At 35.7% G+C, this 25612-nt stretch overlaps 2 protein-coding genes across 2 annotated transcripts in view; both read right to left on the bottom strand.

Moving 5' to 3' along the window:
- The window catches only part of LOC142346191 (uncharacterized), a 332292-nt gene that overhangs the window by 89707 nt on the left and 216973 nt on the right, over positions 1 to 25612 (bottom strand). The gene's annotated exons all lie outside the window — the stretch shown is intronic.
- The window catches only part of LOC142345352 (ribosome assembly protein METTL17, mitochondrial-like), a 225150-nt gene continuing 204500 nt past the window's right edge, over positions 4963 to 25612 (bottom strand). The window contains exons 3-7 of the mRNA XM_075397378.1: positions 21621 to 21825; positions 21010 to 21237; positions 17526 to 17647; positions 10013 to 10330; positions 4963 to 5349 (exon numbers count right to left, since the gene is read on the bottom strand). Coding sequence (XP_075253493.1) covers positions 5189 to 5349; positions 10013 to 10330; positions 17526 to 17647; positions 21010 to 21237; positions 21621 to 21825 — 1034 coding nt within the window. The 3' untranslated portion in view covers positions 4963 to 5188. The remainder of the gene's footprint in view (positions 5350 to 10012; positions 10331 to 17525; positions 17648 to 21009; positions 21238 to 21620; positions 21826 to 25612) is intronic.

Raw genomic sequence — 25612 nt, forward strand, 5'->3', positions numbered from 1 at the left:
TATTATTAGTTTTTGATGCGAACAAAGAGTTCATATCTCATCCCAGAGTCCAACTGGCCCCTGCTGTAGCACATTAGACATTTTGACATTTCAAGACTCAAATAGCCGCTTTTGAGTTTTAACTCAAAATTCAAACGTTCAAAAGTTCAGATTGATTTTTGGTGAAATTGTAGAACCGTGATTGTTGTAGATAGCAAATAATAACTCAAACAAATTCGACTGCAATTTACGATTAATTTTTATTTTAATATTAATGTTAAAAATTAAAAAATGGGGACAAATAAAAGGAAAAGACAAAAATTGAAAACAATAAGCTACCATCGGAAGAGTTGCTTTTGAACGCTTAATGGGAGTTCTAACCTATTGCAGCCTGTTTTAGGGGTTCAAGATTGCTTTTAGATTAAGCAAATTAAAAACTTAAGGGCGTAAAAGTAACCTTAAAAATCAAAACGAAAAAAAGAATTGCATAAAAAGACCCATACGTTTACAATAGTTGCTTCCAGCTTCGTTCAGGAGCAGTCAAACATTTCAATGAACAGTGAGCACAAAATGTCTAATATTTGTAAAGAAGACGGAAACAAAAAACTATTCATTTTCAGTTTGCAACTTACATTATATTTTGTTTCTTTTTCAACTCAGTATTCAAAATCTTGCTAAAATTTGCCATCTCAACCTTAGATTTTTTCATGGCAGGTTATAATTTATTTAAATTATTTCTGCCAAAAATCAATAAAAAAAGTTTGATTCAGTGCATCAAATAATCCAAATACCCTAGTAGTCATATTGGTTGTCTCTCCGTTTTTCAATAAACTGGATCTACCGTATCTCTTTTTCCTAATTTTCGTCTAAGACGACCAAAAGGACCCCAAAATTTTGCCCTGGATAAAAAAGCTATGTGAGAGTGGGCTGCAAGGGCAGGATTTAGTTAATAACTAACAAATATCCAACAATTCGTGGTATAAATACCCTCTCCAAAAACCACATTCAATCTCATCCATATTCAATCTTAAACTCTCACGTGAAAAACACAATTTTTTTTCTGATAGATATAAAAATCAAGCAAATTTGCTGCTGTAAGTAAAACTTCTGTTGTGATTTCACGAGATAGACATTTCCTCGTTAAATGAAAAAGTACGTGATTTTTCGTGTGAATGACCGCAAAAGGGAAACTAGCACTTTAATAAAGGATTTTTTGTTGCAAATTGTTTTTAAACTTGTTGTATTGAAAAATCGAAAAGTTGAAATGAACACAAAGTGGTATTTTTCATGGACGCTTGGTCTAGTTGAAGTGTTGAAACACAGAAGAAATCTAACTGGATTAGATTTGGCTGGTTTTCTGACCTTTGTCTTTTGAGTTTCAGACAGTAAAGATTTTCCGCCAAAACTAAATTATGTTGAATCAGGCTCAAAACCCAAAGAAGAAGAGGAAGAACAAAGAAGCCGCCAAAATTCTTTGTTTTTTTGTCAGATATGTGTGTGAATTCATCTGTAAACATAATTTAATCGAGCTTCTTTTTCATGTGATCTCTGAAAATTGAACTGAATGCCTTGTCTCGCGAAAATAAAATTCTTTTTCCGTCTGCGGATGCGTATTTCGTTTCACTGCTATTTAACTGTTGAAGTATATATTCAAAGTTCAAATTGGTTTTTAGAAAAATTGTAGAACCACGATTGTTACAGACAGCAATTAATAACTCAAACAAAATCGATTAAACCGCAGGTCACAATTATTTATTATTTTGTACTTTATGTGGACAATTTGTTATAAAAGTGTTAGTGTTCCCAACCTAGATTTTGGTTAATGCTTTTCAAAGCAAGAAATGCCACGAAAACAATAGATTATTAATTCAACCTTCTTTTTTGTGATATCGCCTTTTTTATTTCATAAATTTTCAATTTTTTGGGCCAATAAGTAAATTCTAAAAAACAATGTTAACAACAATTGAAAACAAAAAATTGCCGACGTACGCGGCGCACAATGAATGAATTGTTTTGTTTGGAGAAAAAACACATTCAATAAAGACAAAGCAATGACAAATTGATTTTAGGACATTTTAACCTCAAAAATGAACTAAATTTTATCAAAAAATGTAATAGGTCAAGTCCAGCATATTTGATACCCAATAAACTTCTTCATTGTCGATAATCAATTTTTCCAACAATGATTATTATAGTTTCATACATAGGAATAAGAAGTTGTGTTTATTGTTTGAAAAATGGGTGACAATTAAAGGGAAAACAGAAAATGAAAACAATAAGCTACCGTCGGAAGAATTGCTCTTTAACGCTTAATGGGAGCTCTAACCTATTGCAGCTTGCTTTAGGGGATCAGGGTTGCTTTTAGATTATTCAAAACACAAAAAGTTTAGGGCGCAAAAGTAACCTGAAAAATCAAAACGAAAAAAATTTTGCATAAAAAGACCCATACGTTTACAATAGGTGCTTCCAGCTTCGTTCAAGAGCAATTAGACATTTTCAATAAACAGTGAGCACAAAATGTCTAATATTCATAAAGACGCAACCAGAAAATTGTTCATTCTCAGTTCAGATCGTCAATTTTTTTCTGCTTTTTTAAAACTCAGTAGTCAATAATATCTTGCTTAAAATTACCATCTCGGCTTTAGACTTTTCAGGGAATGGTACATCTTACTAAAATTATTTCTGCCGAAACCAAATGAAAAAATATTTTGATTCAGAGCGTCAAATAATCCAAATACCATGGTAGTCTTATCCGTTTGCTAAACTGGATCTACCGAATCTGTGGCAGCTTATCTTTCATTTTCCTAGTTTTGCTGTGAAGGCGAGAGAAAAGACCCCAATTTTTTGCACTAAAAACGCATTTTCAGGATACGCTTCGATTGAGATAAAAATATCGTTGCAACTTCTGTTTTAGCATATTTAAAAATCTTGGACTCTCCTGTGATTTTTTGCAGAAACGCAAAAACTAAAAAGTTGAGGGACTTTTATAATTGTTATCTTGTTTGTTTCTTCTTAACCCTTGGGCAAAGTTGTACGAAATTTAGTTTTCTGAGCTCTAAAGAAACCATAATTTGGAACAAAATAACATAAAGAAAAATAACATGAAGTGATCAAAAAATTTACAAGCAGTTGAAATTATTATCGGCAATGCTTTTAGATCGTTCAATAAAAATTGGCTCATGGAACTTAACTGAAACTAAGAAGATAGTCGGGAACACACCTGCATGTAAAACTTATATGAAGAAAGCTAAATATTTGTCATGCATCAGCAGGTTTGCTCTACAATCAACTAACGCCTGCAAAGAATATTTCATGTTGCATCGGGATTCTAATTTTTCAGTATAACTTAATTTTCTACACCTAATATCAATTAATTGATGAGGCTAGTATTATTGGTTTGAAGCTCTTAAATATTTACTCACTCTTTGTCCTTTAAATTGAGGTCTTTTTCTTGCTTTTGGCTTTATTTTTTCTCGTTTGCATGTGAACAGACAAGGTCTAGAGAAGAGGGACAAGGCACGCTGTATCGATATAAATTTTTGCAGTGGAAACTTGATTCATTTTGAAAGCAAAATAGGTATTCGTTTTTTTTCCACTTTTTTTCGTTTATTCCCCGTTTTCCCCGTTCGTCGATTTCTCCTCATTCAGTTTTCATAAAGGTTGTGGCATTCAGGGGTTTTTCAAAGAAATATATTCTGTTATTGATGAGTAGGTTGATGTGGTAAAAATAAAGTCTGACTTCGAGTGGCTTGTTGAGTCAACTGGCTATGAAAATTTTTGCAAGTTGGCGACTGCGGATACTGTCCGTGTTTACTTTCCCCTTTCGAATAGTTTCTAGTGTTATTGTGGCCATACTAATTGGTTTGAGGAGAAATTACTCCTTAAATGCGAATGGAGAAATCCGAGTAATCGAGGAATAAAACTAGCGGACATAAGTCAAGAAGATATTACACAGGATGTTGCAAAAGCGGCAAGAACCCACAAAGCAATATGCTGAACGTCAAAATGAAATTAGTACCCCATACTTTTAGTTACCTCATAGGTTACAAGCTCATTCTTGAAATTTAAAAACAAATTATGATTGAGCTTCAGGAACAATTTGAAAACCATCGATCATCCCCTACACTGATGGCATTGCCTACCTTTGAATATCCCCAATATAAAGTTGACCAACTCGATACAACTTTCACAAGAAAAAGAAAGTTGATCTTAAACTGACAGAAAACGTTCTTCTGTATTGCAGTGAACCAAATTGACGCTTTTTTTTATAGTGACAAGGTTTTTTGTTTTCACGTTTGTTCAAGTATGATCGAGTTAATATTTGCGTTAAACATTAGAGGGAAAAAAGATGTGACAGAAATGTGATATGGTGACAACTTTCTTTTTCTTGTGAGACTTGGATGGAGTTCATCAACGTCACATTGGGATTTCCGGTAAGTGAACGTTTTGTTTTATCTGCATTTCATAGGTAGGCGAGATGACCAGTGTAGGGGACCAATAACCTCAATTTCATTGACAAGCAAAACCACAAGCGTCGAGCATAAATGGTGTGGAAATAATTATTTTCACAATTTGATCATAAGTTGGAGTAATACTGCATTAAATGTTGATTTTTTTAACTTAGTAAAAGAAAGGGTTGCTAACTTAATTTTGTCGTGCAGTATAGCTAAGGCAGCTATTAAAAAGTTTGGGTCTTTCCCATTATAGCCTCCAAGCTTGGTGGTTATATGAAGTATACCCGTCATATAAAATATACCATAATGAGGGGCATGATTTCGTGGAAGGCCATAATGGGAAAAACCAACAGTTCAATTCAAGCTTTCGATTTGCTAACCTCCATACTGACTTCAGAAATTTTGAACTGTGTTTGATTGGTAATGATAGACTGATAGGAGGAACAAGATAACTTTTGGATCGCAATTCCGATTCGCGTACTTAGTTAGCAACCTAATAGTGCTTGTAAAACTATCAAAAAGAAAAAAATTAAAGTGCACATAATGAACTGTTTCCTTTCATTGAGAAATACAGAACGGGCCATACATTCACAATATACGAATAAAATATAAACTGCCACGAGGTTCAGTTGCAAGTTTGTTTTCATTTACTAAAATTACAGTTTTTTTCCACAGTTAACATATTAAAAATGTATCTCAGTAAGTCAAGGCAGCCGTTCCTTATCTGCCATCTACTTGTTCATTACTTGAACCAATTACTCTGTTCCGTCATCGATAGTGACTGAGCCATCTCCGAAATAGCTGGTGACATCGCTCAGCTCAGAATGGAGCTCTTCCGTGCCCAAGTTGGGTAGAGGAAGCCGGTCACCTGACTGTGCAAATTTGCAGCTCTTGTAGAAGAAAGAGGGATGCTTGCCTGCAAACATGGCAAAGAAAAAATAGCCCCAATACACCCGCAAACTATGGCCATTTGGTACATTTATAGTAACTCTGTGGATATGGGTTAAAAATCCACCAAGAGGGGCGAGGGGTGCCCTATAATAGGAAAGACCCGAAGATTTAACTTAAATTCCCCTGTTAACTCGTCTAGACCGACTTTTCAGTTGTGCAAAAAAAGAGGGCTAATGGTAAATAATAGCCAGAGATAATGTGTTGTTCCCTCAGGCCAAAACTTTAAGACATTTTTGAGAATAGTCTGAACTAAGTTTTTCAATTAGGGGTACAAAATGTGCTAACTCTTCACACACTAGATATGCTTATTAATATAAATGCTTTCAACTTTGTTTCAATCAAAGCAGCAAAATGAGGTAAAGCGAAACAAACAAATTTTGTTCGTCGAAGTAAAAAATCAGAAAAACATCGCCAGAAGTATTCCGGAAACATCTCGAAGATGAAAATTGACCAAACTAACTAACATAAATGAAAATCCTATTTAATAATACTAATCATTTTGAAGCAAAAACAGGAAAATGAACAATTGATGAAAAGTATCGCAGCGATAAAGCCTCTGATAAAAATTTATTTATAAGTTGCGATTCCAAAATCTTATTGACAAAAGACCATGCGGCAAGGTAAGTCTCCATTTAATGAAAAACTACCAATCGACGAAAAAACACTCAAAATATATGTACAGAAAACGGAATAAAGGGAGAGAAATGAAGGACAACGTCAAAAACTGTTCCATACAAAATATCCACAAAATTTAGCTCGAAATTATACATAAAATGCTGTATCCCAAAATTTATTTTAAAAGTCTTTTTAATGCTTCTTCAAGCATTTGCTAACGCAACAGGTGGCAGATTCATATTAAACAAAAAATTCAATGAACAAAATTTTTTTAGAACTTTGTATTATTTATTTCATTATAAGGTGACCATTCTACTCACCATTACCACTAGCAATACATTTAGAATAGCGCTATATTAAAAAATCGACAAGAAAAACAAGCGAAAAGCACGTCAGACAATCATAACTTTTACTTAAAAATACTCAATTATTTTTAACAAAAACACCTCAAAAATTCAATAAAATCAAACAACAGCCAAAATATTTAGATCAATTAATTTGAATCAAAGGCCTTGCCAAATACTATTAAAAAATGAGGAAAACGAACAGCATTTATAAACTACTTGAACTTAAAAAAACTTAAAACTCAACGAATTTTTTAATATAAAAAGGGCACATACAGTCTAAACAAACTTCTCTGAGCAAATGGAGTATTGAATTGTTCAGAGAAACTTGTCTAAGATAAGAAAAAAAACAGAAAAATGCAGAAAATTAAGAAAATAGTTTAAAATTTCTCTATCTTTGTCATTTTTCCGAACAAAAACGTTTTATACCAAAAAAACAGTAACCACTTGTTATCTAAAACCTCCTGAAATAATAAACGTCTCTTCAGATCCTACTTAGAGCAGTAGAAGAAAACATTAGGCGAATCGCTAAAATTGCTCTAAAAATCAGCAAAGTAGATGAAAAACCTCCAAGTTAGCATAAAACTCATATTAATTACCAGAAACCTTCAAAACTTTATCACAATCAGCCTAAAAATTACACATTATCAAACCTCCTAACCAAAAAAAAATTCAAAAAGAACTGCTTTTAAAAGCCACATTAGAACACAAAAATTTGCTCGCTTTAAGAAAATTTTCCCACCCCAATAACTCGCTCTCTCGAAAACAGCTGCATGAACAGAAAACCAATCTCTTTTCGCTCCACTCTACAGTTTTGTTCAGCACCCAATCCACTGCTAACTTTTTCACGCGTTTCATTTCATGCTTCAAAATTCTTGGTTCAAAAAGACACTTCTCCAATACTCCTCTTGGAGTCGTAAAACTAACTTCTCCAATACTTCTCTTCGATTTGTAAAATAGGGGCGCTATAACAGCCAGCTGAGAAGATTGGGGCGGCTAAACGGAAATAAGTATGTTATGAATACGACAAAATTAGGGGAAAACCGTACTTCGTTTTGCAGGACTTAGTTTTATACAAACCTTTAGAAACAATTGATTCACACGCAGTGCCATCGGAGCAGCATAGTCGTAGCACAACATGACCCGAACGCCTTCTCGGCTGCTGTACGACTCTCGGCCACGAGAAGTCCTCCTCTTTTGTTCTTTTAATTTCACGAGAAGTAAAATCCTCGATTGCTGATTCCTCAACTTCAGATTTGAAGTTTGTTTGGTTGTTTTCGCGCCTTCGGAGAATCAAGTAGGTGAACAACTCGGTGGTAGCATTTTTCTTCACATGATTGCGAATCGGGAAAGGGAAGTACGTCACGGCTGTGCGACATATCAGTGATTTCCTTTGTTCTAAAATCAAGAACATCTTTACCCATAAGATTGTTTCCGAGTGAGAAAAGCATTTTCACAATTTCATGCCACGAAAAAAGTCCATGACAATACAAAATGACTAATGAAGGTTCTCAGCGGCCGAAATTTTGACTATATCACGTGCAGTAATGTACATTTTAAGATCTTTTGTCAGAAAATTTTCGCACAAAAATAAAAAAAATGGCTTCTCTAAAAAGGTACAAAAAATTAAAAGTAGAGTCAGAGACCTGCTATCTCAGTCGGTAGAGCCTTGGACTTTTAATCTAACATTACAGGGTTGGAGACCTTCGTCGGGCGTATGCATAACTATTTCGTATCTTTTGGTTTAACTTCATCTGAGCTAACAAAGGGCATTTTTTCTGCTTGCTTTAACAGCTCTTATTTTACCATCTAAGAAAACTTGAAAAAATTGTTTTTGAAGTTTTTCGTTTACAAAATTTAGGGTTACATACAATAGGAAAACTTGAATAAAACTCAAATAACTATAAAAATTGAGACAAATCAATTTTTTCTTCTGCAATCAACGAAAAGGCTCGCATTATTTCCGAGTGAGGAAATCAACTTCAGAAGTCCATGAAAGCAGACATTCCATGCGGAAATGAATAACAAAAAAAAACAAAAAAAACAATTTGCATGTAAGAATTGGCTAATTCAAGTTTCAATATCGACCGGAGAACTTCTCAGCGGATAACGAGTAGGAATGAAAACTTGTTCAAGATCCCGCGAAAAAGATTTTTTTCAAGAAAATAAAAAAAAAATTGCATCTACCGGGCAAGTTAAAAAAACTAAACTCAGACCCCTGCTATCTCAATCAGTAGAGCGGTGGAGTTTCAATCCAACAGTCAAGGGGTTGAGCGTATGCATAACTAATTCATATCTTTAGTTTGAACTTCATCTGGACTTAAAGAGCATCTTTCTTGGTTGTATCCCCAATAATGTGTTATGCCACTCTATCAGCCCTAATCAAAAACAAGAAACATCCAAAACTTGCACTCAGAGCTTTTGTTTTACCATCTTAGAAAATTGAGAAGAATTTGTTTTCGAAGTTTTTCATGTTTGGCATATGAATACATTACTTAGATCTAAATTTAGCTTCATCTGAAATAACAAAGAGAATCTTTTCGGTTTGTATCTCCCAACAATCTGTTATGGTAGCCTATCAATCCTCCAACTCGATCAAAAAAACACCCAAAACTTGCAAACCTCAATATTCTTTTACCAGAAAAAAAACTGAACGGATTTTTATTTCGAATGATTCTATTTTAAATAATTAAAAGTGACGAATATTACGAAAATAAAATAAATTCAAATAAACAAAATACTTAATAAAAATCAATTTTTTATCTTGTACTCAAAAAATGCTTGTCTTATTTCCGAGTGAGGACAGCAACTTCACAATTACACGAACGCAAACATTACATGCGGAATTGAGTAAAAATCATACACGACAATTTGCATGTACGGATTGAAAAATTTAGGTTTCAATCTCAATGGGAAACCTTCTGAGCAGATCACAAGTAGGAATGATCATGAAAGATCCCGCAATTTTTGGCAGAGCCCTGTTAGATCAGTCGGTAGAGTGTTGGACTTTTAATGCAACGCTTAAGCGTTCGAGTTCCTTGTGCGGTGTATGAAAACTTTACTAGTATCTATTGACTTAGATCCATCTGAAATAACAAAGAGCATCTTTTCTGTGTATCTCCAAATAATTTGTTATGGCAGCTTATTAACCTCTCCACCTTCATCAAAAAAGAAACACCTATAAATTGCAAAACTTAATTTTCTTTTACCATATAAAATATTTCAAACGGATTTGTTTTTGAAGGAATCTATTTTCAATATTTAGAGTAAAGAATAATAGAAAAACACGAAAAATTCCAATAATAAAAAAATTTGATGCAAAAAACTTTGTTTTCTTGTACTCAAAAGAGGCATGTTTTATTTCCGAGTGAGGACAGCAACTTCACAATTCCACAAAAACAAACATTACATGCGAAAATGATTAAACAACCATGTACAACAATTTATATGTATGGATACAAAAACTTATGTTTCAATCTCAATGGGAGAACTTCTGAGGAGACAACGAGCAGGAATGAACATTTGAAAACCCTGCAGACTATTCGTACAAAAATAGAAATGATTGAACCTCTGAATTGGGGCGGCTAAACGGAAATAAGTATGTTATGAATACGACAAAATTAGGGGAAAACCGTACTTCGTTTTGCAGGACTTAGTTTTTGTACAAACCTTTAGAAACAATTGATTCACACGCAGTGCCATCGGAGCAGCATAGTCGTAGCACAACATGACCCGAACGCCTTCTCGGCTGCTGTACGACTCTCGGCCACGAGAAGTCCTCCTCTTTTGTTCTTTTAATTTCACGAGAAGTAAAATCCTCGATTGCTGATTCCTCAACTTCAGATTTGAAGTTTGTTTGGTTGTTTTCGCGCCTTCGGAGAATCAAGTAGGTGAACAACTCGGTGGTAGCATTTTTCTTCACATGGTTGCGAATCGGGAAAGGGAAGTACGTCACGGCTGTGCGACATATCAGTGATTTCCTTTGTTCTAAAATCAAGAACATCTTTAGCCATAAGATTGTTTCCGAGTGAGAAAAGCATTTTCACAATTTCATGCCACGAAAAAAGTCCATGACAATACAAAATGACTAATGAAGGTTCTCAGCGGCCGAAATTTTGACTATATCACGTGCAGTAATGTACATTTTAAGATCTTTTGTCAGAAAATTTTCGCACAAAAATAAAAAAAATGGCTTCTCTAAAAAGGTACAAAAAATAAAAGTAGAGTCAGAGACCTGCTATCTCAGTCGGTAGAGCCTTGGACTTTTAATCTAACATTACAGGGTTGGAGACCTTCGTCGGGCGTATGCATAACTATTTCGTATCTTTTGGTTTAACTTCATCTGAGCTAACAAAGGGCATTTTTTCTGCTTGCTTTAACAGCTCTTATTTTACCATCTAAGAAAACTTGAAAAAATTGTTTTTGAAGTTTTTCGTTTACAAAATTTAGGGTTACATACAATAGGAAAACTTGAATAAAACTCAAATAACTATAAAAATTGAGACAAATCAATTTTTTCTTCTGCAATCAACGAAAAGGCTCGCATTATTTCCGAGTGAGGAAATCAACTTCAGAAGTCCATGAAAGCAGACATTCCATGCGGAAATGAATAACAAAAAAAAAAACAATTTGCATGTAAGAATTGGCTAATTCAAGTTTCAATATCGACCGGAGAACTTCTCAGCGGATAACGAGTAGGAATGAAAACTTGTTCAAGATCCCGCGAAAAAGATTTTTTTTCAAGAAAATAAAAAAAATTGCATCTACCGGGCAAGTTAAAAAACTAAACTCAGACCCCTGCTATCTCAATCAGTAGAGCGGTGGAGTTTCAATCCAACAGTCAAGGGGTTGAGCGTATGCATAACTAATTCATATCTTTAGTTTGAACTTCATCTGGACTTAAAGAGCATCTTTCTTGGTTGTATCCCCAATAATGTGTTATGCCACTCTATCAGCCCCTCCATCTTAATCAAAAACAAGAAACATCCAAAACTTGCACTCAGAGCTTTTGTTTTACCATCTTAGAAAATTGAGAAGAATTTGTTTTCGAAGTTTTTCATGTTTGGCATATGAATACATTACTTAGATCTAAATTTAGCTTCATCTGAAATAACAAAGAGAATCTTTTCGGTTTGTATCTCCCAACAATCTGTTATGGTAGCCTATCAATCCTCCAACTCGATCAAAAAAACACCCAAAACTTGCAAACCTCAATATTCTTTTACCAGAAAAAAAACTGAACGGATTTTTATTTCGAATGATTCTATTTTAAATAATTAAAAGTGACGAATAATACGAAAATAAAATAAATTCAAATAAACAAAATACTTAATAAAAATCAATTTTTATCTTGTACTCAAAAAATGCTTGTCTTATTTCCGAGTGAGGACAGCAACTTTACAATTACACGAACGCAAACATTACATGCGGAATTGAGTAAAAATCATACACGACAATTTGCATGTACGGATTGAAAAATTTAGGTTTCAATCTCAATGGGAAACCTTCTGAGCAGATCACAAGTAGGAATGATCATGAAAGATCCCGCAATTTTTGGCAGAGCCCTGTTAGATCAGTCGGTAGAGTGTTGGACTTTTAATGCAACGCTTAAGCGTTCGAGTTCCTTGTGCGGTGTATGAAAACTTTACTAGTATCTATTGACTTAGATCCATCTGAAATAACAAAGAGCATCTTTTCTGTGTATCTCCAAATAATTTGTTATGGCAGCTTATTAACCTCTCCACCTTCATCAAAAAAGAAACACCTATAAATTGCAAAACTTAATTTTCTTTTACCATATAAAATATTTCAAACGGATTTGTTTTTGAAGGAATCTATTTTCAATATTTAGAGTAAAGAATAATAGAAAAACACGAAAAATTCCATTAATAAAAAAATTTGATGCAAAAAACTTTGTTTTCTTGTACTCAAAAGAGGCATGTTTTATTTCCGAGTGAGGACAGCAACTTCACAATTCCACAAAAACAAACATTACATGCGGAAATGATTAAACAACCATGTACAACAATTTATATGTATGGATACAAAAACTTATGTTTCAATCTCAATGGGAGAACTTCTGAGGAGACAACGAGCAGGAATGAACATTTGAAAACCCTGCAGACTATTCGTACAAAAATAGAAATGATTGAACCTCTGAAAGAAAACCAAAAAAAATTAAAAGTAATGCCAAGAGCACTGGTATCTCAGTCGGTAGAGCGTTGGACTATTAATCCAACGGTCAAGGTTCGAGTCACTTGTGGGGCGTATCAATACATTACTTAAACCTTTTGGTTTAGTTTAGCTTCATCTCAAATAACAAAGAGCATATTTGCTGTTTGTATCTCACAACAATTTGTTATGACAGCCTATCAATCCTATAACTTAGTCAAAAAAGAAACACCTAAAACTTGCAATACTCAATTTTCTTTAGCATATAAAATAAATCGAACGGATTTGTTTTTAAAGGATTTTGTTTGAAGTATCTAGAGTGACGATAATAGGAAAGCACGAAAAATTCCAATAAAAAACAAGAAAAATCAATTTCTGTGAGTGTCTCTAACAACTTGTTACGGCATCCTATCAACCCCTTTACCTTGATCAAAAGGAAACACCTAAAATTTGCAATACTAACTTATCTTTTACCATATAAAATATTGAGTGACCAATAGGAGGAAAACATGAAAAAATCTAAAAAAAACAAAAAAATGATAAAAATCAACCTTTTCTCTTTACTCAAAAAATGATTCTATTATTTCCGAGTGAGGACAACAACTTCAAAAGTCCACGAAAGCAAACATTACATGAAGAAATGAGTAAAAAACCATATGCAAAAATTTGCATGTACGGATTTAAAAATTTAGGCTCCAATCTCAATGGAAGAACTTCTGAGCAGATCAAGAGTAGGAACGAACATGCGATATTCTCGCATATTTTTCGTACGAATACATAAAGAATTAAACCTCTGAAAAAAATTAATAAAAATAAGATTAATGTCAAGAACCCTGCTAGCTGAGTGGCTAGAGCGTTGGACTTGTAATGCAACCGTCAAGGGTTCGCATCCCTTGTGGGGCGTATGAATACATTACTTGTATCTATTGGTTTAGCTTCATCTGAATTAACAAAGAGCATCATCTTTCCTGTTTGTATCTCCCAACAATTTTTTATGGCAGCCTATCAATCTTCCAACTTGATCAAAAAGGAACACCTGAAACTTGCAATATTCAATTTTTTTACCACAAGAAATAAGTCGAACTGATTTGGTTTCGAAGGATTCTATTTTAAATTTTTAGAGTGACAAAAAATAGGAAAACCCGAAAAATTGCAATAACTAAAAAAAGTATTTAAAAACTATTTTTTCTCTTGTACTCAAAAAAGGCATGTATTCTTTCCGAGTGAAAGAAGCAACTTCTTAATTCTACGAAAGCAAACATTACATGCGGCACTAAAAAAAACTATATACAACAAGATCGAGAGCAATTGAGATCTTGCAAAAATCAAACAGTGAAGCGTGATACACTTAGTTGAAAGCTAAGAGTGTTCTAGAATAGCGCAGAAATCGTCAAAGCTAAAACTTGGCACAAAACACTTCTAAAACAAAAACTTCAATTTTTGTTCGGGAGCAATTAAAAAATACGTAGTACCGAGGGCACTAAATCCTCCCTCTGGGCGAGCATACTTTCAAGCCCTCATAACCTCGTGGTTACTGCTCCTGCCTAACAGTCTTTTTATCCCAGGTTCGGTTCTCACCCATCTACTTTGAGCCTTTTAGGTCATTGTCCTCTATCGATATGGTTGCTTAACAATGCGGCTCTTAAACATGCACTTCGAAAGGTCCCTTAAACATGCAACAATTTTGTCCCATTTTAGAGCTTACGCCTTTAATATATAAGAGGATTACCATTTTTCATCCCGCAAACACACACAGGAACATAATTCGACTCGCGTCGCAAGAATTGCTCTGAAACCCGAGGCGGCTTGGGGTTGATTAGAATTGAGAAGGTTGATACTAAAGGGAAGGTACCCGACACGGGTTCGAACCCTCGACCCCCAGAATAGACGTCCTCCATATTCCCAACTGCGTTATAACCACTAGAAACCACCCTTTCTCACAATCGCTTTTATTTGTTCAATAAACATTTCAGATTGAGAGCATTTGAGATCACACAAGAATCAAACAGTAAAGCGCAATAATGTTAATTGAAAGCTAAGTGTGCTAGAATAGCGCAGAATCTGCAGAGCTACAACTTTGCAAAAAAAAACGTTTACAAAAAATACTTCAAACTTCGTTCGGGAGCAATTAAAAAACACGTAGTACCCAGTACAGTAAATCCTCCCTCTGGGCATACATACTTTCAAACCCTCATAACCTCGTGGTTACTGCTCCTGCCTAACAGTCTTTTTATCCCAGATTCGGTTCTCACCCAGCTACTTTGAGCCTTTTAGGTCATTGTCCTCTATCGATATGGTTGCTTAACAATACGGCTCTTAAACATGCACTTCGAAAGGTCCCTTAAAGATGCAACAATTTTGTTCCATTTTAGAGCTCACGCCTTTAATATATAAGAGGATTACCATTTTTCATCCCGCAAACACATACAGGAACATAATTCGACTCGCGTCGCAAGAATTGCTCTGAAACCCTAGGCGCTTGGGGTTGATTCGAATTGAGAAAGTTGATACTAAAGGGAAGGTACCCGACACGGGTTCGAACCCTCGACCCCCAGAATAGACGTCCTCCATATTCCCAACTGCGTTATAACCACTAAAAACCACCCTTTCTCACAATCGCTTTTATTTTTTCAATAAACATTTCAGATTGAGAGCATTTGAGATCACACAAGAATCAAACAGTAAAGCGCAATAATGTTAATTGAAAGCTAAGTGTGCTAGAATAGCGCAGAATCTGCAGAGCTACAACTTTGCAAAAAAAACGTTTACAAAAAATACTTCAAACTTCGTTCGGGAGCAATTAAAAAACACGTAGTACCCAGGACAGTAAATCCTCCCTCTGGGCATACATACTTTCAAACCCTCATAACCTCGTGGTTACTGCTCCTGCCTAACAGTCTTTTTATCCCAGGTTCGGTTCTCACCCATCTACTTTGAGCCTTTTAGGTCATTGTCCTCTATCGATATGGTTGCTTAACAATGCGGCTCTTAAACATGCACTTCGAAAGGTCCCTTAAAGATGCAACAATTTTGTCCCATTTTAGAGCTCACGCCTTTAATATATAAGAGGATTACCATTTTTCATCCCCCAAACACACACAGGAACATAATTCGACTCGCGTCGCAAGAATTGCTCTGAAACCCTAGGCGGCTTGGGGTTGATTAGAATTGAGAAGGTTGATACTAAAGGGAAGGTACCCGACACGGGTTCGAACCCTCGACCCCCAGAATAGACGTCCTCCATATTCCCAACTGCGTTATAACCACTAGAAACCACCCTTTCTCACAATCGCTTTTATTTTTTCAATAAACATTTCAGATTGAGAGCATTTGAGATCACACAAGAATCAAACAGTAAAGCGCAATAATGTTAATTGAAAGCTAAGTGTGCTAGAATAGCGCAGAATCTGCAGAGCTACAACTTTGCAAAAAAACACGTTTACAAAAAATACTTCAAACTTCGCTCGGGAGCAATTAAAAAACACGTAGTACCCAGGACAGTAAATCCTCCCTCTGGGCAAACATACTTTCAAACCCTCATAACCTCGTGGTTACTGCTCCTGCCTAACAGTCTTTTTATCCCAGGTTCGGTTCTCACCCATCTACTTTGAGCCTTTTAGGTCATTGTCCTCTATCGATATGGTTGCTTAACAATGCGGCTCTTAAACATGCACTTCGAAAGGTCCCTTAAACATGCAACAATTTTGTCCCATTTTAGAGCTCACGCCTTTAATATATAAGATGATTACCATTTTTCATCCCCCAAACACACACAGGAACATAATTCGACTCGCGTCGCAAGAATTGCTCTGAAACCCTAGGCGGCTTGGGGTTGATTAGAATTGAGAAGGTTGATACTAAAGGGAAGGTACCCGACACGGGTTCGAACCCTCGACCCCCAGAATAGACGTCCTCCATATTCCCAACTGCGTTATAACCACTAGAAACCACCCTTTCTCACAATCACTTTTATTTTTTCAATAAACATTTCAGATTGAGAGCATTTGAGAATCAAACAGTAAAGCGCAATAATGTTAATTGAAAGCTAAGTGTGCTAGAATAGCGCAGAATCTGCAGAGCTACAACTTTGCAAAAAAACACGTTTACAAAAAATACTTCAAACTTCGTTCGGGAGCAATTAAAAAACACGTAGTACCCAGGACAGTAAATCCTCCCTCTGGGCAAACATACTTTCAAACCCTCATAGCCTGGTGGTATCTGCACCTGACTAACAGTCTTTTGCAATAGCATTTCAGATTTTCAGATACTGTGCTACAGGTGTCAAATACGAATGTGGGAATGTGCCACACACATAACCATGTAAGACTTCTTGTTTGAACTTTGCAGCTCACTACAATGATTTGAAATGAAAATTCTGAATTTGGGTAAGGTGGCGCAATTTAGAGTACACAAAACGGAACAGTGAAGGACAAAAAATTAATGGAAAAAAAATGTTTCAACAAAATGATTAATCGACAAAAGTTTCAATAAATACCTTTTATAGATGCTGGAAGGAAAAATCAAATATAAATGAAAGTCGAAATACTTTGCAGAACCTGCACACATCGAGAGGATAATAAAGCTAGTTTACTTTTGTCAAAATTTATCTGACAAAAATATATTTTGGAAAGTTGAAAATTGTTGGTCGGTCACTGGAAGCAATTTAGGCCAGGTTAAAATTTCGTCATATTTCTAATTAATCAGAATTCTCTTTTAGTTAGTTCTAACTAGTTGAAAGATGGCACATGGCAAAATATTTTAAATTGCAAACGAAAGCTCGCCTGCAAATATTTTGTCATAAGATACTTTGCATCATTGACTGTCCTACTTCAATGATACCACTTGACTTCTATAAAAAACCGAAGGGTCAAATTTGACAACAAAAAAAGCAGGGTAACTCTCAGCGCACAATTTTGTTGCGTCTCGACAACAATTAGTAATTGTTTGATACAAATGATAGGGCAAAGGGGTGAGGGATCAGCGCAGATCAAGGAAGGTTTTAGATACTCACGTTTGAGGTTGGTCATAAGTAGAGGACATGGTTTCGAGTGAGGACAAGGCGCAAAGATCTGGAACTCACGTGAGAAGTGAGTGGTCACATACTCTCTCAATTCTTCTAGCAGGTGATGCGATCTGAACAAAAACCACTGGAAACCATTAAATTTGGTCAACCCAATAATAAGTATAAATTATGATAGCATGTTTAGCCTTATATGAGAGGAACAATAGGCACGATCCCACTCGAAAAGTTCACAATATTTCATTAGTCGGTGAGATTCATAGAGACCACAGACTGCAGGCTTTGTTATCAGTATCAATAATTTTATAATGTTTTCATCAATTCCAAGCTAAATTGTTCCATCTGAAACCTTTTAATTTGCCTGTATCTAAACACAATGATTCATAACCCAGCAAATCACGGAACCAAAAGTACTCGTGTAACCAATAAACAGAACGGCAATTGGAAAACAAGGTTTTTTTTAAACCAGGGGAAACTATAGAGACGACGAAAGACAAGTGGTCTTCCTAATTTGAAGACGAAGGCCTGGACACACTTCCGAAAGTGCAACGACTGAAACCAATTGGGGAAAATCTTGTCAGAGAGTGAATTCCAATTTTTAATGCCAGGAAGAAATGGATAAAACAGGAATCTAAACTAGAAGTGGATGATATTGTATGGGTACTCGAGTATTTGACTACAAGAGGTATATGGCCTTTGGGACGCGACCCTACCAAAACCCGCTATATATTCATCCCCATCAGCTGTAAAATTAGCTGATGTTTTACCAAAACCGCAGCCCAGAAGGTTAGGACAAGCCCCGAGAATGTTTTCTACTATAGATAACTCTTCATCATGTTCAATTGCTCTCGAACAAGGTTTGAAGGAATAAATGTAAACGTGTTAGTTTTTTATACTTTTGCTTGACCTTTCTGACTTTTGAGTGACTTTTACACATCTGGAAATTTCGTTTTGCGTGATCTAGTTTTATCCATCATTCACAAGTGTCAACAGCTGAACTCAAGTGGCGGCAGTTAATACCAAAAGTCAAATGAAAAGCGTGCCAAAATTGGATTAATTCACGTTTCAAGTTTAAGTTCTAATAGTGGTTATAGTGGTAAATAATAACCTCCAATGCCGTCATTTGAAGATTCTCTTAGAGCATTTAGTTACTCCCCTCCCTCGCTTCCTTCCCTCCTTCACCCCCACCCCGCCCCTCCGACTGAAAAACTAGTAGTTCGAGAGCATTAATCGGTTATCTTTTTATCATTCATTTTGAAGCAAAATTGCTCCCTCTGAAACATTACAAATCGCCTATATTTGAACATTTTGATTCGTAATTCAGAAAATCACAGAACAAAAAGCAAGTGTGCCAATTTTTTTTCAAAACGGGATTGCAAGTTTTTCAACGTTTTTACAAGGCTATCTCTCAAGATCTCCTTTGCACCAATTATCAACTCATCAATCAATGTACGCGCAGTTGCTCTATTTATTTTGAGAACTATTGCAACGTCCATAAGGTTATCGTTCCCATTCAATTAAGTGGTTTGTAGCAAAGGCAGAAACTTTGACTTTGTGAAACGAGGGCGTTGCGAAACATTAAAAAAACTGATTGGGAAACAATTATTGTTTCATGTGAACCGTTTTGTTTCACTTGAATTTCCTGAGATTCACTTGAACTTCAAGATCAAGCACGCTTTACATGAATTTCTGTTGTGCTCCGAATAGTTGGAACCGACCTTTGCTTCATGTGGATTTCAAATGGTGTATTTTTAGTGGTTAGCTAATATTGCAAAACAAAAAAGTTAAATGAATGCCATATACCTTCAATGTTTATAGTTGTTCCAAGTGGTTCTACTAGTTTAACCTCCATCTAACAAAATTCAGCAATATAATAGTAAATTCAGAGTAATTAAGGTGCAATTCAGGCTACAGTTTTTTTTTAATTATTGACTCTTTATGACTTCATTGTATATGTAAGTTCCTAAGCTTGTCCGGGAGAGGGCGCTGGTAGAGTCGAGCGGGTTCAGAGCAAAATGCCATAAAATTAGATTTAAAGCCGAAAAAATTTTGGTTTTCTGATTGGTTGATCTCATGCTCATTACTTTAAAGGTAGTTTTTTGTGAAAAAACTTATAAAACAGCGTAACGAAAGTCTATCTGTAGTCACAAACTTAGGGAGTTGCTGCCATTGAGAGGCCATGTGGAGTGCAACACGACAGCACATCATAGATAATCAAGGGAGGACAAATGATTAATATCTCATTTCTTCATTTGTTATACTTTAATTTAAACCAATCAAGTTTAACCATTCGGTTCTGATTCTATTTTTTTCTCATTCGCTTCTGCGCCCGTTCGGCTCTGATTCCTAGCTCCGTGCCTGAGTGGGTATCCAGTAAACCAAGCAGTGATGTTTTTAACAGCATTTGGATTGGTCTACTGCATAGTTGTCTTTGGTTAAGTTTCTAGCACTTTCAACTTTTCACGAAAATTGCCACACTGGATATTATTCTCCCCTCCAAAAGCTAAATGGACCCAGGGAGAGGAGTTTGAGACCTTTTATCGATGCAAAAAAACTCATTTAATGAAAGATTCCTCTACTATATCAGCCGTTATGAGGGATAGTTCCTTTAGTTAAGATCAAATACGCACAGCGAATATTAACGTTTTAGGTGCATTTGTTTTTATGCAGCTTATAGTTTTTAGGCATGAAATTTTGATTCTTATGATAATATGAAACATAGCCGTCAGATTGCCGGAAAATAACCGCCATTGAGCCCACTGAACGATGTTGGGATTGAAAGTTAGGAAAAAATTAGGCGGTCGTCAATTTTTTTTCTAAGTGTCGAAAACTGTTTAATTTGGTCCGCAGTTTCATTAGATTCGATAAATATAGTGAATTCAGGTTCTATATTGGGGAAAAATAAGCTTAATAGTAACGCCAATTAAAAGTATACTCTATCAAACTTTGATAACTTAAAGCACCAACCTTCAAATATTAAGCTTTAGTGCCCATGCAATTGGGTTATCCCGTTTCTATTGATGTTGCTTTTGACCATGATCATATTTGCGTAAATTGAAATAATGAGCTCTATAATCCATTCAGTTGAAAGAGTGAGTACGACAAGTCAAAAGTGGAAAATGTGTAAAATGAAAAACGTGAAAGAAAGCTAAAAATGAATATAAAAAAGAAGAGCTCCTAAAAAGCCTTTGCGAGGCTGACGGCGGCTAACAACATGAAGGTGTGGAACTGTTTGTCCTTTTATCGGCAGCTCTTTATATAATTCCAAGTAATTAAAAATAACCAACTGACGTGGGAAGAATTTTTCTCTAGCGACAGGCAAGCAGTTGGCTTCGGAAGTGGCTAGCCTAAACTCAGGGAGACAAACTGCACTGTGTGGCTGCTCAAAATTTCAATGATATAAACAAAATTGAAGCTTAAAATTTCAAATCGTCCTTCACACCATGAATTTTGCAAAAAATAATGAGCTCGTTACCTCAATGTCCCATTTTCCACGAAGACTAAGTACTTTTTAGTGCATTTGAGGAGATGCTTAACAGCTGCAATCCGACTGCCTGGTCCATTCAGCTCAGAGAGAGTATATCCGGAAAAAGTGAGGTCAAAGTTGGGTCTCACATCAGCCGGCAGGTGCAGTTTGTAGTAGATACCGTTAGAAGTGGGGTTGAAGTCAACATCATCGCCAGCCAGTAGCGAACATGACAAGCTGACAATCAAACATAAATGTGTGAACTTAAATCTTAAGAAAATGCGTACCTTTAGGGCATTATTGGGCATCATTATAATCAATTAGCAATAAAGTAAGGCTTGATGCGTTGAGTCTATAGGCAGGCAAAAAGAATACTTTTGGAATACTTTTACATTGAAATCTCGTTTTTTAGCGAAAAGATTCTTTCCTCTGTGAGATAAGCGGAAAAAAAGCCAACATCAAGACTTAAATCAGGTAGACAACAACATCGCCTAAAAACTAAGAGAATCAAATAATTGCTTACAACTTAGTTTGAGATCGATTAGGTAATTGTAAATTCATTATTTAACATAATGGGAATTCCGAATCCTTATTTAAATTAAATAATATACCACACTAACTTGTTGAACTCATTAGAGACATCATTGAGATAGAAAAAGTTTGTCCTTCGAGGCCACACAGTCAAGAGAGACCAGACAAAAGATCCAGTGCCTGAGCCAAAGTCCAGCACTGACTCTGGAGAAAATTCAGGGTCTCTCCTCACAATCTCATTCAGCACTCGAATACTGACTGCGTAGTTTGGAGCTGCTCTGCACAGGGTATAAGCTGAAACACACTGTCAATTAAATGACACTCAACAGACGTCAGACATATTAGCACCAGACTAGATCATTGAAACAAGCACGTCAATCCATTACTACGCGATATATGGTCATCATGTCTCGGCCACGACAGCAATTGTCATGCGGAAGAGTCATGACCTATTTTTGTATTCCACTTAAGTGATTACTATGTATGGTAATTATCTCTTTTGTTTGCGTATTCTGTCTGCTATAAGATGCTAAGACGGTGCTGTGGCAAAGCGCTAAGATAAAAGGCTGAGTTATAGCTTCATTAACCTTTCCAGCAAAGGCTTTTCAATGCAATTTCTATTAGGACGAGAGTCCGGTAAAACGATAAAAAGATTTTTTACCCACGTTTATTGAAGCAAATGAATTGCAGCGTGCGGGGGAAAATAGTGAACATCATATATTAGAGACATGCTAAATAATTTAACAAAACATTTTTCAACCAATCAAATTCCAGCTAGGTCATATGCGTTTATCACGTTTCTATTTTTGATTTCGTTTTTCATGACTCCATTCATTTTCGATTGCGGCTCTCTTCTGTTATAGCCCCCCCCCCGGCCTTACATCGCCAATCTGTTTGAACACCCCAGAACAATTTTTGTTATTTATCGGTACTTGCTTTTGATAACTGTAACATTTCGTCATCAGAGCTAAGTAGAATAGAATTTTGCTCTCAATTACTTAAGAAAATAGATTGCTAAAACTGTTGGGGAGTGCAAATCGCCGTGGGGGGTAGGAGGGGGGTATAACAGAAAAGTGCATAGATTGTTTCGCTGAGCAACGACTGTTTAAAAAGCACTTTGAGTAGAATGAGCGAAAATTTAAACTAGCCTAGAGAAGTCAAAAAAATTGTATGCAAAATCTCAAAAAAAGCGGCAAAATGAGGTAAAGCGAAATACGTTCTGCAAGTATATGAAAAAGTGGCCTATCTATTGTTTTCTGAAATAGGTTTTCCAGAATATTAATTGAAGTAAAAATATAAAAATTAAGGATGAGAAAATCTCTATCATCACAGTTTAGCATAGCTGTAGCCACCATCTCTGTTAGTATAGTGGTGAGTATCCCAGATTGTGACTCTGGAGACCGGGGCTCGATTCCCGGCTGAGGGAAATTTTAGATAAACTTGGATAAATCGTATCTGGTCCGCTTACAAAAAACACAAAAACCTAAAACTTACACAAAAACAAAAAACCCGGGTCCACTTACAAAAAACAAATCCAAAGATAGAAAAAAAAGGGACATTCTAGACAAATAAAAAACAACGAAAAACAAATTTGGAAACATTATAAGAAAAACGCAATGCGCTCCAAAACGCAAAACACAAATCTATTAGCAAAACGCAATTCGCTCTGGAGACACATTACCCAATTACAGCAACAAAACTCAAAACAAATATCTGCAATGGAAAAAACACAATTCAGCTGTTGGCGAACGAAGAGAAAATAATCGCATTAAAATCATTCTTCTTGAGTCACTTTGGAGATAAGAATTGCTGATATCATCGCTGGTAGTATAGTGATGAGTATCCCAGACTGTCAGTCTGAAGACCGGTGTTCGATTCCCTGACAGAGAGAACTTTTTGATGAACTTCGCTAAATCTGATCTGGTCCACTTACAAAGAACTAAAATCTCAACCTAAAAACAGGGGCATTCTAGACAAATAAAAAAACAACGAAAAAAAAACACTTTGGAAACAACATTAATACAAAAACTCAATTCACTCCAAAATAGACACATTACTAAATTACAGCATCAAAACTCAAAACTAATATCTGCTATGGAAAAACCTATTTCGGCCGTTGGCGAACGAAGACAAAAATAATTGTATTAAAATCATTCTTCTTGAGTCACTTTGGAGATAAGAATTGCTGATATCATCGCTGGTAGTATAGTAATGAGAATCACAGACTGTCACTCTGGAGACCGGGGTTCGATTCCCTGAAAGAGAGAACTTTTTGATGAACTTCGCTAAATCCGATCTGGTCCACTTACAAAGAACTAAAATCTAAACCTAGAAAAAAGGGGCATTCTAGACAAAAAACAACGCAAAAAACACTTTGGAAATATTACAAAAACTCAATTCGCTCCAAAAACGACACATTATTCAATTACAGCATCAAAACTCAAAACTAATATCTGCTATGGAAAAACTTAATTCGGCTGTTGGCGGACGAAGAGAAAACAATCGCCATAAAACATTCTTCTTGAGTCACTTTGGAGATAAGAATTGCAGATATTATCTCAGCTAGTATAGTGGTGAGTATCCCAGACTGTCACTCTGAAGACCGGGTTTCCATTCCCCGACAGAGAAAAGTTTTTGATGAACTGCGCTAAATCAGATCTGGTCCAATTACAAAGAACTGAAATCTGAACCTAGAAAAAGGGGCATTCTAGACAAAAAAGCAACTAAAAAACACTTTGGAAACATAATTACAAAAACGCAATTCGCTCCAAAATAGACACATTACTTAATTACAGCATCAAAACTCAAAACTAATATCTGCTATGGATAAAACTCAATTCGGCTGTTGGCGAACGAAGAGAAAACAATCGCCATAAAACATTCTTCTTGAGTCACTTTGGAGATAAGAATTGCAGATATCATCTCTGCTAGTATAGTGGTGAGTATCCCAGACTGTTACTCTGAGGATCGGGTTTCCATTCCCCGACACAGAGAAGTTTTTGATTAACTTCGCTAAATCGGATCTGGTCCAATTACAAAGAACTAAAATCTGAACCTAGAAAAAAGAGGCATTCTAGACAAATAAAAAAACAGCGAAAAAAAAACACTTTGGAAACAACATTATTACAAAAACTCAATTCACTCCAAAATAGACACATTACTAAATTACAGCATCAAAACTCAAAGCAAAAATCTGTTATGGAAAAATCATAATTCAGCGGCTGACGAAGAAAGTGAAAATAATCGCCCTAAAGGCATTCTTCTTGAGTCACTTTGGAGATAAGCATCGCAGATACCATCTCCGATAGTATAGTAATGAAAATGACAGACTGTCACTCTGGAGACCGGGGTTCAATTCCCTGACAGAGAAATCTTTTCGATGAATTCGCTAAAGCGGGTCTGGTCAACTTACAAAGAACTAAAATGTAAACCTAGAACAAAGGGGCATTCTAGACAAACAAAAAAAACATCGAAAAAAAAACTTTGCAAACATTACTACCGAAGACTCAAATTGCTCAATAATTGACTCAACACTCAATTACAGCAACAAAACTCTAAACGTAACTGTGGTCGAAAAGCAGAAATTGGCTGTTGCCGAACAAAGTGAAAATAATTGCCATAAAAGCATTCTTCTTAAGTCACTTTGCAGATAAGAATCGCCGCAGATCCCATCTACGATAGTATAGTAATGAGAATCACAGACTGTCACTCTGGAGACCGGTGTTCGATTCCCTGACAGAAAGAAGTTTTTGATGAATTCGTTAAAGTGGGTCAGGTCCACTTACAAGGAACTAAAATCTAAACATAGACAAAAGGGGCATTCTAGACAAAAAAAAACAACGCAAAAAACACTTTGGAAATATTACAAAAACTCAATTCGCTGCAAAAAAGACACATTACTCAATTACAGCATCAAAACTCAAAAAAATATCTGCTTTGGAAAAAAATTAATTCGGCTGTTGGCGAACGAAGCGAAAACAATCACAATAAAAGCATTATTCTTAAGTCACTTTGGAGATAAGAATTGCAGATATCATCTCTGCTAGTATAGTGGTGAGTATCCCAGACTGTCACTCTGAGG

This window comes from Convolutriloba macropyga, chromosome 9, assembly GCF_964194025.1.
Source record: "Convolutriloba macropyga chromosome 9, txConMacr16.3, whole genome shotgun sequence".
Lineage (NCBI taxonomy): Eukaryota > Metazoa > Xenacoelomorpha > Acoela > Convolutidae > Convolutriloba > Convolutriloba macropyga.